The 16,755-nt window shown below is 33.4% G+C and overlaps 1 protein-coding gene across 1 annotated transcript in view; it reads left to right on the top strand.

Moving 5' to 3' along the window:
- The window catches only part of LOC149424941 (uncharacterized), a 460,249-nt gene that overhangs the window by 205,054 nt on the left and 238,440 nt on the right, over window positions 1–16,755 (top strand). Inside the window, exons 4-5 of the mRNA XM_089646910.1 lie at window positions 3,370–3,553; window positions 4,724–4,837. Coding sequence (XP_089503036.1) covers window positions 3,370–3,553; window positions 4,724–4,837 — 298 coding nt within the window. The remainder of the gene's footprint in view (window positions 1–3,369; window positions 3,554–4,723; window positions 4,838–16,755) is intronic.

The following is a 16,755-nucleotide window of genomic DNA, read 5'->3' as shown; positions in this document are numbered from 1 at the left end:
AATATTTTAGAATTTATTAATACGTTTTTCAGAAATAATTAAAATGTGAGCGTCGAGCAAACCCCCGATATTAGAGTCTTATGTCGGTTTAAGCGATCTGTCAAACGATGATTGCCCAGGAAATATTTTCGCATTAAATTCGATTCCAAATAAATTCGCTGTTTTTGAAAGTATTTTTAAAAGAATACAGTTTATGGTGGCAGATGAAAGATTCTTTTAGATTTTAATATTACAAATCGACGTGCGCAATTAAAAACATCAAATTTTGAACGCAAACATAGGTAAATGTTACACTTTACACAAATAAAAAAAAATATATATATATATGAAATTAGACAAAGATATTACAAGAAATGTTGTCACTTGACTTTTTTTGTTTAACATAAAAATATTTATTAAAACATTTACTGGTTGTCACAAATATTTTTCAAATGTTAAATGTTGTTTCATTGAATTATTTCAATTTTCCGGAGTTTCTATGGTTAACTTTTGTATGCAGAGCGATATGTTTTCTCTTTCTAACAGTGTTTAAATCACTTTATTAGATAATGAGATGAATTTTATCCAGTCCTTATCAGGCTATGAGGAATATCTCTCAAAAAGACTCCATGGGATTGAAGTCTGTGAGAAATATTTCCCAAAATTGCTTTAGGGGTTAAATGTAGAGAGAAGAATGCAAGACAGTTTGCGATTTACCATATGAATGCTATATTTTTAACTTTTTGGCTAACATCGCATTAATTCAGTTTTCATTTGGTGAAAGCAGCCATTACTTGATGACTTCTAAAGCGACAATCAAAACAATATAATAAAGCATGAAGTTAAGATTGCAATTAAGTCGGAAGTCACCCATCTCACTGAAATAGTTTTGGCAAGCTTCCCTAGTAGTAATCTCCAAATTTCTAAGATCTAAGAAACTGAGTAGGATAAGACGTCTGGGCTGGGTGCAGATCCACATTGTGCCGAGCCATTCTCACAAAAACCTTCATAATTTATTGATGTGTGGCACAAGTTTCTAAGTGCGGCTTTCTATGGGTTATGGGGTCGCTTTGGTCCCCCACCACTCCTGCCTCCACGGTACTATTGACTCGCCAAACTTCTCAGAAATGCAGAACAAATTTCATAAGTGACTTTTGCGAGCTCTCATCCTCCTGGGAAACCTAACTTTAGTTGGATTCTGGTGCGTGTTTTGTTTACTTTTGGTTAATGTTTAATTCTTTGTGTAGAAGTTTGTTTTTTGTATTATTATTTCTTTGCTTTGTGTTTATATATTTTAATTTATATATATTTTCAGTATGATACGCAGTACTACTAACTAATTTTCAATATGGGGTTCATTAATTGAATGCCTTAATTTGAATTTTCCCATTTAATTAAATATTTGTTGATTTTATAATGTTCTGATTCTGTATTTGAATCGTTGTCAATTGCTCAACAAATGAGGTTCGTTTTATAAGGTAATTACATTTTTTTTAATCTTAAATCCCATTTTGAGAAGATAGTGATTTATTAGATAGTCGAGAGTCGATATACGACATCGCAGAAGCACTTCATCAAACACTCAATCAGGCTACTGATTAGAGTAAATATTTTTTCATCGTCGTAGTTCTGTAACAGTGTAGGCCTCGCGTCCAAAAAACTAGGTATGTTTATAATTTATTTATTTGTAAGTAGGTACTTAAATACCTATACATATCGATATGCTCAGTCAGGTTTACTCGATTGGGTAGGACTATTAACCCATTAGTCCCTGAATTAACTTTCTTCCAAAAAAGCAATCTTCTAAATCCGACAGAAGTTTTAACTATGAGGTTATTTTAATTTTTTTATTTAGTTGTGTATTGAATCGTCGTATATAAAAATGTATTCACAGTTTTAAAACAATTATTGATGTGTGTAAAACTGGACATAAAAACTTTTTTTAACTGCAAAACGATTTCTTAATCGTGTATAGATAGATTGACATTTGAAATTAGTTTTATATGGTTTGACCTAATCTAACCCTAGACATTGCCATGGTTAGATCCAATGGGTTAATCCTGTTAATACTTTTAAAATAAATCAGTCAGATTTGATAAAAGATAATTATAGTTCATTACGTAAAAGTTCTTGAAATGAATTTAAATCACTAATCAAAGTCGCTTTCATTTAATATTTAATATTTTCAAAGCCTACTGCGTTGTTCATTTTATGTTCCCCTTGTTCGGCATAATCCAACCGATCTAATAATTATTTTCAGTTATCTCCTTCCTGAAAGGTAAAATGCGTAATCTAATAATGATAACTCATACGTTATATAATACGTGTAATCCGCGCAGAAGGAATATGCGTGTAGGAAATAGAACGTGTTCATTCTTCGGCAAAAGGTTTTATAATATAATATAATCTTGGGATTATTCTACGGACTCATTAGGGATGTTAATTCCCGCTTTTCTCGTTTCCTTTCAACGGGAATACGTTATTTGTCTTAAAATATCCTTTCTGGGGTCTGTGGACTCTACCAAGTCTACTAACAGAAGCACTGTAAGTGGTGGGGGGTACGGCACACAAAGTGCCAAGTACTAGAGAGGAATAAATTGAGCATTCTCCCCTCTGTAGGTTATTTTACAGTAAAAATTAAAAGACATTTAAAATATTACTTTATAAAGCCCACGTTTTTAGTGATAACTGGGCGAATTCCTGACTCTTCTTTCTTTGGAAATAATATTGACCTTTGCAGTGCTAATGATATTTTAAATTTAGTTCATATTTACTAACTGCTTCTCCAAAAACGCAAAATTATTAAGTTTTTTTAAATATTTTACTTAAATACTATTTTTTTAATTTTTCTTTATTCAGTGCATTGCTTATTGCTGTCATTAAAAATGTTTAGACCAAAAAGCTAGGCGTTGTGGTGATTATTACCGTCTAACATCAGTAAATAACTTCAAACATGGTTCAAATACAAAGATTTCCCTTGTTTCCCTTGTGCATTCCTAACCTAAATAACAATAACAATAATGAAATATCATCTCTAGTGCTTTGCTCTTACATACTTTTAAGAAAAAAGTAGGTTTTTGTGATTTTTCAGGTTTCATTCAAACCAAACATGACTCATTCCGGGGAGGGCAACATTATAAAATATGACGAAAATATAATTTTTACAGAGGCATACAAATTTCCGACAAATCACTACATAAACACTGTAAAAAAATTATGTTTTCTAAATCATTACTACAAATATAGGTAAGCGGAAACCTGTCAATTTATGTCACAGAGGTATATACTGTATTATTTATTGTAAATTTTTTATCACCCAAAGGTATTCTTTTAATAAGCGCTTTTAACTATTATTGAAAACTAACGGTCATAATTCTTTTCAATTCTCAGTGTGCAATATGACGATAGATGCCCGCCAGCTCCGCAACAAGTCAGGCAGGACATCGGGACAAATCAAGTCTCCCGCATTGGAAGGGCCCACGTCCTGCTCCTACAGGCTGCAGCCGGCCGCGGGACAGCGGGTCGAGATACAGCTCTACAGGCTCGTAGCTGCTGGGAAACACAATGGGACCAGGTGAGATTAATTTTATAGTGTGCAACATGATGATAGATGCTCGCCAGCTTCTCAGCAACATTGAACATCGGAACAGTTCAAGTCTCCGGCGCTGCAATATAGCTCAAGTATTGTTAATGTGGTATTTACATAGTAGTCACACGAGGCTAGTAAAGTCTAGAACCTTTCAGACTATAAGGAGGTAAGCTAGCGGCTTTGCTATTATTCTAGATAGGTAGATGCAGCGTACATTTGCCGTTTTACTAGTAGGTTCCAATGTGATGCGCGTTGCATGTGTTGAATTTCTATAACCTAGAAATAGCTGCCGCTACAATTTAATTTTATGTAACGTGATGATTAATGCCTGTCAGTTCCACAACAAGTCAGGCAGGATATCGCGACAAGTCTTATCTCCCGCACTGGAAGTGCTCAAGACCGACAGGCTTTAGGGCAGCGGATTGAGATACAGCGCTACATTTGTGTGGCTGCTGGGAAACACAATGTAACCAAGTGAGATTAATGTTATAACATAAAATGACGATAGATGACCGCCAGCTCCGCAACTAGTCAGGCAAGACATCGGAACAGATCAAGTCTCCCGCACTGAAGCCTTAATCGTGGGGAACACAATGAAACCACGTAAGATTAATGTAATCTTCCCACAATAAAGCCGATATCTGGAAATGACAGTTTTTTAAGAGAATTGATGTGACCATCTCTGGGGAGAGTTAATTCAATAACCAAAACAAAATTTTGTCTTAGTCGATCTATTTTAATTTTTATTACAGATGCAAAGTAATAAGACCAAAAAATGCTTAAAAAGAAGCATGGCATTTGAATTTAGTTTATGATCAACAATAATAATAAAAAATTCTAATCGAACGATGCTGATGTAAGGAAAGGGCTGGTTTTCCTAATAGGTTGCAAAATTAATTCTTGCTTGCAGTAAAGAACGCAGAGTCTGTTTTTAAACTACAAACACAATACAAATCATGAGTGTAAAATAAAACAAGATATTAACAATGTTAATAATTGATGCCAAAATAAGAAGAATCGAACACAGAAACCTTAAAACTGTCTAGAATCGCCTACCCATTTATGAAGATAAACCATTGTATTACGATAATCTGGGAATACTTCGTTGATTTAATAATCGAATTTAAAAATAATTTATTTTTATGTGAATTTCAGTTGTATCGGTGGCGCCCTTCGGTTGGGCGGTACAGAGCTTTGCGGTGTCAATGAGCGCTACACTCCGCCAGTTGTGCTGTTCGCTGATCATGGGGACACCACTCTACTATTTGAGTGAGTACATACGTTATATTATATTATATCACTCTTCTTTTCTTCTCTCTCAGTAGGACAACCCGAGAGAACTCGAAATGAATGTAGTTGATGCGCACGCTCGACTCGTCGCGGCTCGATTTCATGTGCCCGAGTCAAGGAGGCAAAGAACAGAGAGCACCTAGTGACACCCACTACACAGTTCCATGATAACTCAAGGCAGTGAAAATTCAACACACCTTTTAACACTGATATAAAATCACTAAAATTCATGAAAAAACAAACCTATAAACCTAACCTACACGGAGATAACTTACTGATATGAAATACTGTTAATGTAATAAATATCTGGACAATTTATTCGTTTTCCTGTTAAAAATGGGGCGACGGACCTATGACGATTTAATTGAAAGAGTTCGTAACAAAGTATCAGTCAAATCAAACGTTTTATGCGGACGGCGGAACATGTGCTCATACAAATACTGATATTGATACTGACATACTTAAATTGTAGCATTCCGTCATGATGTGTATTCGGAAAAAAACACGTGTTATCACTATATGCTGAATGACTAATATTTTTTCAGGAAGTTAGCATGCTGTCATTTTTTTTAACTGGATCATTTTTATCATGGTATTCGTACCATCACATTTCACGGCTTTATATCATATAAAAGATGTGTTGAATTGTCCGGTTATCCTAGTACACACAACTAACGCAAGTTACTAGGTTAGCTTTTGTAATTATCCTATGGCTGTAAAGAGGTTAGCATTCGGGTTTGTTTGGAAAATATTGAAACTGAGCGTAATTTGAAGTTCAATAGATCAACTAAGTACTAAATCTATTTGCGATCTTTTTTCAGAACCAAGAACATTAAAGTTGACAAAATTCACATTGTATAATATTAGAATTATAACATTTTGAAGGGCTAACTAGGATGGTATCTATCAATAATACATATTCCATGTATACACATAATCAGGATAATAATATGTTAAGTTTAAGCAACATAACAAGGGTGAAATGTCAAAACAAAAAGTAAAGCTAATTTACATCACATGTTTCCATACTGTTAGGTGAAGAAGTTGTGATGTTAGGAATTTCTCGTTTTCATATAAATTCGGATTGCAAACATCAAGAACTTCCCCATATTCGTTGCCTGCCTTGTAATAATAAAACTTATATCCAACTCTGAGAATATTTGTTGGGTTATGGTTTTAAAACTGGATATTTATGTCCTCTCCAAATGTATGTTTGTACCATATTTCGAGGCAATAAAAAATAATTGCTAAAAATACCACAACTTTCTAGGTATCTGAAAACACTTATCGTACGTTACTGTTCATATATGTGGATACTTTACAAAGTTTTTATTGGAATGTTCATGTTCATAGTTTCAACGGCTTCGGGTGCGGAAATATTGTTTGTTTTTGGAGAAAACTTCTTAGGGTTAAAGTACCCGCCATTAACAGATTATTATCCAAAGCTCGTTTAAGATTGATAATAAAACTTGTAAACTTGAGTTATTATTTACGTAATCCAAAGAAAATTTTAATTGGGCTATTTATATTCGATAGAAAGAATAGTCTCGCTTCGCAACGAGCTATGAGATTTATGTTTGGAAAAATTCTCCGGGCCGCGCTTTGAGACTTTCGCTTGTCTGGACTAAGTAATTTGTGGCAGAAATCAGAGTCACGTATTCTGTAAAATAATGGCCGTCCCTCATAACGTGGGAAATAATTAAACGCTGCATAAACAAAATTCTTTGTTTGGTCTCGGTTAAATTGATAGACTTTGACGTGGGTTCGGTAGAAACTAACATGGCTCGAGACGAGGTACAAGTGTTAAGCAAGGATTACCCTCCCTCATCTCATTACTATTATACCAAGATATTACATTGGTTAAATTAAATTTTCCCCATTTATTTATTTTTTTATCAGTAAAGAACTGCTAAAAAATCATATAGTTCGAAGAAAAATATTTTATTAAAAACTATCAATTAAGGGAGGAAAACTATAAAGTAGAATAGTGTGCCATAGAAAAAAAGGTATTAGTTATTCTTTGAACAGTAGACACGTTAAAAAGTATGTTTTTACTTTTCCCTTATTTAATAAATCAAAAACCAAAATTTTCTCTGAAATCGTAAGATTTTTTAGTAAGTACGTAAATACTTACCGACTTAGTAATAAACCATAAATGTGGGTAATTTTTCAATCAATTCGTTCAAAGAAATGTCACCATCTCAATAAAAAATCTTTTTTTAAACTGTCTTCCGGCCTATGGGTACCGCAATATTGATAATTTTGATTTGACAGTTTTCGTTGCTCGTAGTAGAAACCGTAGCCAAGCGAACTCTGGCGGAATAAAAAAGTAGTAATCAAGGAGACCAACATCTTGAACCGGAACTGGAACATAACAAACAAATTTAGAGACTGATCAAATGGTCGAATTGAAAGAGGACTTCGCTACGCTCATTCAATAAATAGTAAAGAAATATAAGAATTATCTTTAAGAAAATTACTATAGGTACACAAGAGAATATTATTATACAATCTGAGATCGATATATCTGCATAAAAGGAATTTTTTCCTCAAAAAAACAAATTCGGGTTCTTTGGGCCTTCTCGGAAATAAGGGTTTGACTTATGGTTTATTTATGGATACGATTTTCAGACACAAGTGAAGTTTAAGTTTCAATCTAAATTCTGTGGAGTTTTTATGCTTCTCGGGAAGAAGTAAAAACTAAATAAATTCCAAACAAGTCAACTTCCAATCTTTAAATTCAATTACACTATTTTATTTGTCTGAACCGTAAACATCCAAAATAACAGACGAGCCAATCGGGGAAAGGGAAACAAACCAACTTGCGCGGAGCGCGGGTGGCGGCGTGACCATACCACTTCGGTGATTTGGCAATAAATGAATCTCGCAGTATACTTGCAAATCGCATTGTAATATCACCACTTGGTTCTAGAAATAAAATCTGCTTACAAATTACTAGTCCTCTTTACAATGGCACACAAATTGCTGGCTGCGTAAAGTACTTAATAAAAGTTCGGGCTTGTTTCCAAAATTTATTATTTTCTTAGACAATTTAGTTTGACACTTTTACAGGTTTGTTATAATTTACCCTTCTCACTCATTTTTAACGTCATTGCGCCAGGCGGTTCTTTTAGTAACGAACATTCAGATCCTGCGTAGAAGAGTCCCACGATGTACTACGGCGCAAATCTTTGTTTGACTTTGGCGAACTTCACTTATCTGCGCAGTGTCTGGTTATTAAAATGTGCGCTCTTCGGCGGCCACTAAACAACTGATGTCGTAGTTTATCCAAAGCATTTTTGAACCCTCCTGGTGCCAAACATATGGTCACGTAGTTTGTCTCCAGCTCGTCGAAATTATACCAAGATTTCATGTTATACCATATATATATATATTTATATCTCAATTTCGGTAAATGTTCAGTTTATACATTTTTACGATAGAAATTAAGTAGATCAAATTTGTGGTTTAAAGTCAAACGGGGACGTCATTATAAACACAAATTTTCACCATATTTGTTGGAACGTGTATATAGCCCCAACAAAGGCGGGCTTTATACCCTAGAAAGTATAACAATTGACAAATTATTACGCAGATTCCAAATTTTTCTCACCTCAAAGATTATAGATATAAGGCTTCGTCTTACCCGTGCAATATGTGCAGCAGATTAAGTTCTTACCAGGTAGCACATCAATCAATTTTTTGTATCTAGGTTAGAAGAAAAAAATTATTCAATCTTGCAGATTCCAAATTTTCCAAACAAACAGTAGTAAGAGACAATAGAACACCGAAAAGCACTGAGCATGACGACAAAGAGTTCTATTTTTGAAGTATTTTATCAAAATAGACTAAGCCATTTGTTATGCATTCAAGTAAATACCTACCAGATTAGTGCACGTTGAAACTGCATAGAGGCATGAAACACAATCTTTGAGGTATTTATTTAATACTATGAAGTTATAAACTAACCGAAACAAAAATTTATTATATTAAAGTGCCTAACCAATATTGTTTTATTAACTTTGTCTAGTAGCAACTAAACCGTTTTTTAGTGGAAGAACACAATACTACGTGCGTAATATTATTACTATGCATTGATACCGAATTTAGCCACCTCACACAATTTCAGGGTCGCTACACTAGGAGATTCCTTTAAAGAAGGAACATTCGGATCCTGCATGGTTAAGTCTCAAAATGGACAACGCTGCAAACCTTCGCCTTACTTTACTTTTCTGCGCATGGTTTGGTTATTTCAATGTGCACTCTTTGGCGGTCAATGTACGACTGATTTCGTAGTTAATTCGAAACATTGTCGATGCTTACAGGTGCCTAAAATATGCTCAAGTGGTTTGAAAGATTATTATATCTGAACGCATCCCAATTTTAATACTATCCTGCTAAAGTAAAGTATACTTGTGGCAAATGATACTTCCAGCGACTTAAAAATATTACATTTATGTACACATTTTATCGGGGTCGAAGTGTTTCACGTCATATTGAAAAGCATAACACTTGAAGGTGTGTGTTTGAAAGTTTGATTTTAAGGCAAAGTTTTGACTGGAAGTATAAGTAATGTGGGGTATGCAATTAATTTGCAAATTTCAGGAGAGCAATTTGAAGAACTTCCATCTAGGTTGCCGGCTTTATCACGTGAATAATAATTATATTTAACCCGTCAACATTGATGGGCTTTCAGTTATTACATTAGGTGAAATTTCACTTATATATGATAACCACATATTACAAATTTCAATAAAGAATATGTGAAAACCGTAGTATGCTCTTCATTATAATATAAAATACTCATATTACTTGTTAAAATTATTTCTATATTTTGTCAAGTTGTTTCGGTTAGTTAAACCTTTTTTCAGGATATACAGACATTAAAATTAAATTAATAGTATAACACAATACATTATTTTTTGTCATCCCTGTCCTTTTGGTCGATAATTGTTTTTTTTATTATATTTTTTATAAAAAAATTACAGAGTAGTCACAATTGGTATTATTTCACCCACCATGCTACGTGTTATGGCGGGTGAAGTTTACAGATTCAATTTTTTTATCTGTAAACTTCCCCCGCCATAACACCTAAAATTGCAGAGTAGTCACAATTGGTATTATTTCACCCGCCATGCTAGGTGTTATGGCGGGTGAAGTTTACAGATTGAATTTTTTTAATATTTTACTAAAAAAAATCTACTTTTCATAACACCATTAACAAATGAATTGATTGGTTTTCTCTTAAACTTTTAAAGAATCATAATATTTTTGCATTATATATTCAAAAGGCATGGTGCAGGTGCATGAACACGTTTTCCGAAATATTAAGAATGTATTAAAAGTTTAACTTGTTCTTAACCGGATTAAGATTGATTTGAAGAGATTTTTTTTTATATATCAGCAATACTATTTTTTCTCCGTGTACTTATTATTTTTAAGAAACATTAATGCAACAATATTATTCATTTAATATTACTTTGTTATTTTTTATAATTACACTAGTGAACCTCAAAAAAAATTTTCTCGGGCATTTCCGAATTCTTCCACCATTTGCTACTATTTACCACAATGTTACTGTTAAAAACTACATCGACTTGAATTCGACTACTTATCTCATTCCAGTGCAGAGATATTGCGTTTAGTATTCATCGGGCGTCCCCGACTTCTTCTATCATTCAAACCATTATCTAAGTACTCCTGGAACTAATAAGAACAAGCGTTCACATTTTCGGCGATATCAATCGACTACTTTTTCGAGTTTTTTCGAATGCTAACATTCGTAGACGGAATTTTATATATTATTATTCAGATAAAATTTTTAAGCTTACCACAGGTTAGTCCTCCTAGTGATTTCAAAAACTGAAATATAAAAAATGATGCCATGTGAAGAAACAATAAAAAAATAAAATGTTAAATCAAAATGTGTTTTCATTAATTGTAATGTCAAGCCACAAACCGATTGCTTTCTTTGATAATATGTTTTCATTAAGTGTAATGTCAAGCCACAAACCGATTGCTTTCTTCGATAATATGTTTTCATTAAGTGTAATGTCAAGCCACAAACCGATTGCTTTCTTCGATAATATTTTTTCATTAAGTGTAATGTCAAGCCACAAACCGATTACTTTCTTCGATAGTATGTTTTCATTTAAGTGTAATTTCAAGACGCAAACCTATTGCTTTCTTCGCTAATCTAATACGCTTTGACTACCTCGGAACACGATAATTTTATTTAACCACTATAGTTTTTTGACAATAAATAATATTTTACCTACTAAAATTGGAGAAGCGACGTAAACGTATAAAACCAAGTATTATTTCTTCAATTTCCCAAACATGTTGGAGGTTTGACAATAAAATATTCGCTCAAGGCAATATATATTATCATAAGCTTATCTCCCCACGCCTATAGAGTGGGAGGAAGATTGTAGTTTATTTGTATTAAATTTCGCATATTCACTTATTGCGTAGTCTTGTATCGAGCGATCGTTGAATCTAGAATTTATCAGCAGTGGCCCAGGACTTTTAATGGTCTAGAATAGTCTAGATATCGCTAAATTCAACTTCTAAATAAATAAATAAAAATTGCCGTCACTTGACGTCAGGCAGATAGATGTGAAACATCGAAATTGATTTGTATTACAGGAAGTTTAAATGAAAGTAAGTTTTAATATTTTTTTATAAATATTTTATTATAATTGAATTATACGAAATATATTTAAAATTCGTCATAATTAACAGTTTGGCGGCCGGGCGGAGAGCCGACAATTCACGAGGTTTGCCGAATGAAGCATAGTTCCGTGCTAGAGCGTCGTCTTGCACGGAAACGGGACGACGCGTCCCGTTTCCGTGCAAGACCTTCTTCCTGCCTGCCTTGTTTCACTTACTCCACTAAGTGTGCTAAGAGATGTTTCACAAAATAGTATGGTATAGAGAAAACAAAACAAAATACAATGAAAGGGTTTCTTGTTCAATCCGCTCTCCTCGTATCGGGTTTTGGACCGGGTGACTGTATGTTACTACATTTATTTAACTTAATATGATGAAAATTTAATTTGTGTTAGTAAAATTATTGATCTAGACATTATGTTCGACAGTAAACTCACCTTTGTATGTCATATTAATAATATTATCAACAAGGCCCTAAAGACTCTTGGCTTTGTTTTGAGAGCTGCAAAAGATATCAATGATTTAGGAACATTTATTATGTTATATAATACCCTTGTCAGATGCCAACTTGAGTATAACTCTACGTAATGGTCTCCATTTTTCAATATTCATTCAGATAACATTGAAAATATTCAACGGTAGTTTCTAAGGTTTATAAATTATAAATTGCATATTCCTATACAAAACATAAATTACAATTACCTCTTGGATAAAATGTCTCCATTGAAACTTTCAGAAAGAAGAATAACCACAGATTTAATACTGTTACAAAGAATACTACATTTTAAAATTGACTATCCCGAATTACTTCAATGTATCAATATCCATGTCCCCAAAAAATCATGCCGACATTTCTTACCTTTTTACTTCAATAACACCAGGACACTAGCTTACCAAAATTCTCCGATTCCGAGACTTCACAATCTCGGAAACAAATATTCTGATCTGGGTAATATATTCCATTTGAAAACTAATCAGTATAAATGTTGTATATTCTATCACTTTTATTCTTTTAGACACAAATATACCTATGTACCCATGTAACTTCTCCGCTTCTACTATTTTGTTTTGTTGAATCTTTTAAATTCAATTATATGCGTGAGGATTCATTTTTGCTATTATGTTTACATTCTTCTTTATTGTATTAATTTTTTAGTGTTTACTCTCATACAAAATGCTTGTTTTTAAAAAAAAGCCCACTAGGGCGTGTAATAAATAAATAAACGAAGCCAACAACTAACTGCAACAAAGATCGGATGAAGTTAGCTGTGCAAGCCACGAGAATGTAGGCGATCCGGTGATGTTAGCACAATCCGTAGGGCAGATATTCAAAGTTTCCTTTGTGTCTACAAAGGAAACCTGCCCGTAATGCTCTACCTTGACCATATCAAAGACACAGAATATTTCTGCGATATTAAGCGCAGATGAGAATATTAAACATCCATGCAAACAAACTGTCCCGTCGTTTCTCGACACACAAAGGGCGGAAATTAATACATCTTTACTAAATGAAAAAAACACACTTTGTAATACACCACTTTTTATTTTAATTAATAATGACAGCCTGTCGGGGCTCACTGCCTGACAGGCTGGTGGTGTATAAAGCCCACAGTGTTTGATTCCTTCGAAAAAAAAATATTTTTGTTATTATTTAAATTTTTGCTTTGAACGTGTGGACTTCAAATTATATGAATGTTTATTTATTATTAAAATTTTTGATGTATATGTACATAATTAGGTAGACGTACTCTTTCCAATTTAAATTATATTTGAAAATTTTACAAACAATGCTTTTAAAAACACGGTTTTACTAATTTAGGTAAGCTTTCAATATAGTTTCACATAAAATTCTTACTTGGAAATTTAAAAAAAGCTTAGTATAAAAGGCAACATGTTAGCTTGGTTTAAGAGCTATCTTACTAGTTGACAACAAATTGTTAAAATAAAATCCACCCATCCTGAAAAAAATAATGCAACAACAAGTTGTACCAGGAAAATAAATCACTGAAAAGTTTTTTTTAAAGTATATAAATATTGTGCTGTTGGTACAATCAAAACAAAATTGATGTTAGTAAATCTACTACAGATGACTGTTGACTTATATAAGAAAATGTATATGTTTCAGTTTATTTAAGAAAAGAGATGATTATTTATTTTTTTTTTTTAAAGAAAGACAAACATTCCCGGGTTACGAATAACCTGACAATATTTTAAAATCTCCTACTACTACCACAGTAAGCTGAAAATGTTGCTTGTGTTGTGATGGAGGACTTAGCCAGCCGAGGAATTGAACACACTACGCCTGGGTGGGACTTAAATGCGATTTCAACTCGGTTACCGACCGGTCAATTTCCGGTCGGTTTCTTTTATAATAGTAATGTTTTCGTGCAAACGATTTCTTCAAATCTTGTACGCAGTGAATTGTATATTTAAATTAATATGCATTTGGGAAAATCTGGTTTTGCTACGGGGTACTGGATGTACACAAAGTACCATGTCTTTGGCTAGAACGGTTAGAATATATTTATTTATTTATTAACGGACATCGTCCAAATTACAAAATAATAACACGAATACAGTTAAATGAAAAATACAGGAGTATACAAAGGTACATGAAAGCAAAGACATAAGGCAGATATAATGTAAGAAAATAAAGTGACAAGTCGAATCAAGACAAGACTACGCCGTGGGTCAGGACCACAGGACACTTATAATATTCCGTCACTTATTTAGCGACTGGCAAAAATCATTCAGACTTATCCCAAAAAAGTTAAGGTTTTGACTTGAGTTGACCAGTCTACACATTCTGGACACTGGTGAATAATATCCATAATTTGTCGAATGATGGTTGAGGAAGAGCAGTTCATTATTTTTGAGTCTGTGCGAGAGGATATTGAAGGGAATGAGGTGCAGTAGAGTAGGTGAATCAATAATACCATTTATAATTTTGAAGGAGCAAATGAGGTCATTTCTTTCCCGACGGACTTTTAAAGAGTTAGTTCAATTTCATCATATGAGTATTTGCCTTTTACTAATCCTAGCCTCCTAGCAATCCCTCTTAAGAACCGATGTTGAACAGATTCAATATATTAGAATATATAAGACATACAAACACCTTTAACTCTTAAAAATACAACTCCATTACCGTTTGTGCTTGTATTGCGTTTTATTTCTTGGTTGATGTTTGCTATGGGGCTCTTTTAATTAAGGTAGGTAAATTTTAGTAAGTCATTCGACAGAGTTTCTTACCCCTTATTATGGAAAAAAAACTAAAGGAAAGAGGGATACCATGGAAAGTGTTAAAAATTCTCGAAACATGGCACCGTCAACAGCAAAACCTTGTAAAGTGGAAAGATGGATTCTGAGAACCCTATTTCTTGAAAAGTGGAGTAAGACAGGGAGGATGTATGTCCTCAGTACTATTTAACATATTCATGGATGAACTAACCCACAGGTTAAACAATGCTGGAGTGAGCTGCCACATTGGAGGTATGTGTATTAATAATATTAGTTAAGCAGATGATATGGTTCTGATGGCACCGTCAATAAGGTGATTACGAATTCTGCTAAAAAGCTGTGAAGAATTTGCACACGAAACCAAAATGATTTATAATGCGAAAAAAACAGCATTGTTGGTCATAAAACACGGGGAGGGCCCAAAAAAAAATTCCCCCACCATTTTGAATGGTGAGCTTCTGAAAATAGTAGAAACCACAAAATATCTAGGACATGTTATCAACAATAAGCTAACGGATGATGAAGATATTGACAGGCAGGGGCGAGTATTGAGTATAAAATGTAACATGCTCAGTAGAAGATTTCGGCTCTGCATTTCACGAATGAAAAAGACGCTCTTTATAGCCTTTTGCACCACCCTGTACCCTGGTGCAATACAATAACGCATACCGATTGATGTTCGGACTTCCCAGGCACTGCAGTGCCTCCTCAATGTTTGCAGAAGGGCGAGTTCCAGAATGTATAGCTCTATTAAGAACCAAGATTGCAGGACTGAGGGGAAGGATAAACCATTCCAGAAATATTCTCATCATAGAATCCCGTCTTACTTCAGTATCGAGCATTGAAGCCCATTGGAGAAAGATACTTGCTCCTACAATCTTAGGTCCGATGGATTCCTGTGCTTCTTTGCTTTAATCTCATTTTAACTTTTACTTTTAATCTATTTTTTTTTCTTCATATTTAGCATTATTTATAAAATACCTATGATGTAAATATTATATGTACTTATACTCTCTATGGGATGTGTGGGATTGCGCTCATCTCCCCACATCCTGGAATAAAGAATTATTTTCATTATTTTTTTTTTTGAGATGGGTTTAAGGAAATGCAACCAATGTTAATGTTGTGCATAATTTTGACCATGTTTCCTTCATAATTTGAAGCTTTAAAACTATTAGTTCTGTCAATTGTAAACTTCACGTTAAAAAAGTATGTTTCTAATTTTCTCTTATGAAATAAATCAACAACAAAAAGTATCCTTTGAAACCACAACATTTGTAAGTAATTATACACTTAAATAACTGCTTACTTATTTATAAATCATGTAATATTTTATTTTCACTGTGGAATTACACAATTTGTCCTATTAACATCACTATCCCAATGACGATTAATTATTTTTTAGTAGTTTGAGTTTGAGATTATTTATTTAGTTGAATATAAAACAAACCAGTTATGTTCCAATAACATTTTTTGTTATGGTTATTAATTAGGAAGCAAGTATATTTTAAATTATATGATTAAAATATTAATGAAAACAATAAAGAAATAGTTTACCATAGTATTAAAAAACTCAAACAAAGTTAGCCACATAGTCAAAGTTAGCCATCTAGTATAAGTAAGGCTTAATTGAACAATAAAATGGAAGCAACATGCTTTCGAAGCTAGAAACGGAATTTACAAACAAATTTACAGTCCATTATTCCTTTTTTAATGACGTTGACACTGACGTCAATTTTCTATAAAATAATAAACCGGTTAAACACATTCACATTCTCGGAGAGCCTGAACTCTGTGGCTGGTCCGATACTGCTCTACGCAAATACAGAATTTTCGAGCTGATAGCTCCACATCAAAATGCAATCTAACTCGTGATTGGTTAGGATCTGCCCGTAATTGGGTTTATACACAGTTTGACGGGAAAATATCAGCCGCCCAGCAACGAAAACCTCTTTTAACACATGGCACTAATAGCACAGAATGTTCTA

Source organism: Hesperophylax consimilis, chromosome 3, assembly GCF_061612785.1.
Source record: "Hesperophylax consimilis isolate HC1 chromosome 3, BYU_Hcon_1.0, whole genome shotgun sequence".
Lineage (NCBI taxonomy): Eukaryota > Metazoa > Arthropoda > Insecta > Trichoptera > Limnephilidae > Hesperophylax > Hesperophylax consimilis.
The sequence above is the reverse complement of the archived record's forward strand: the minus strand, read 5'-3'. Positions and strand labels throughout refer to the sequence as shown.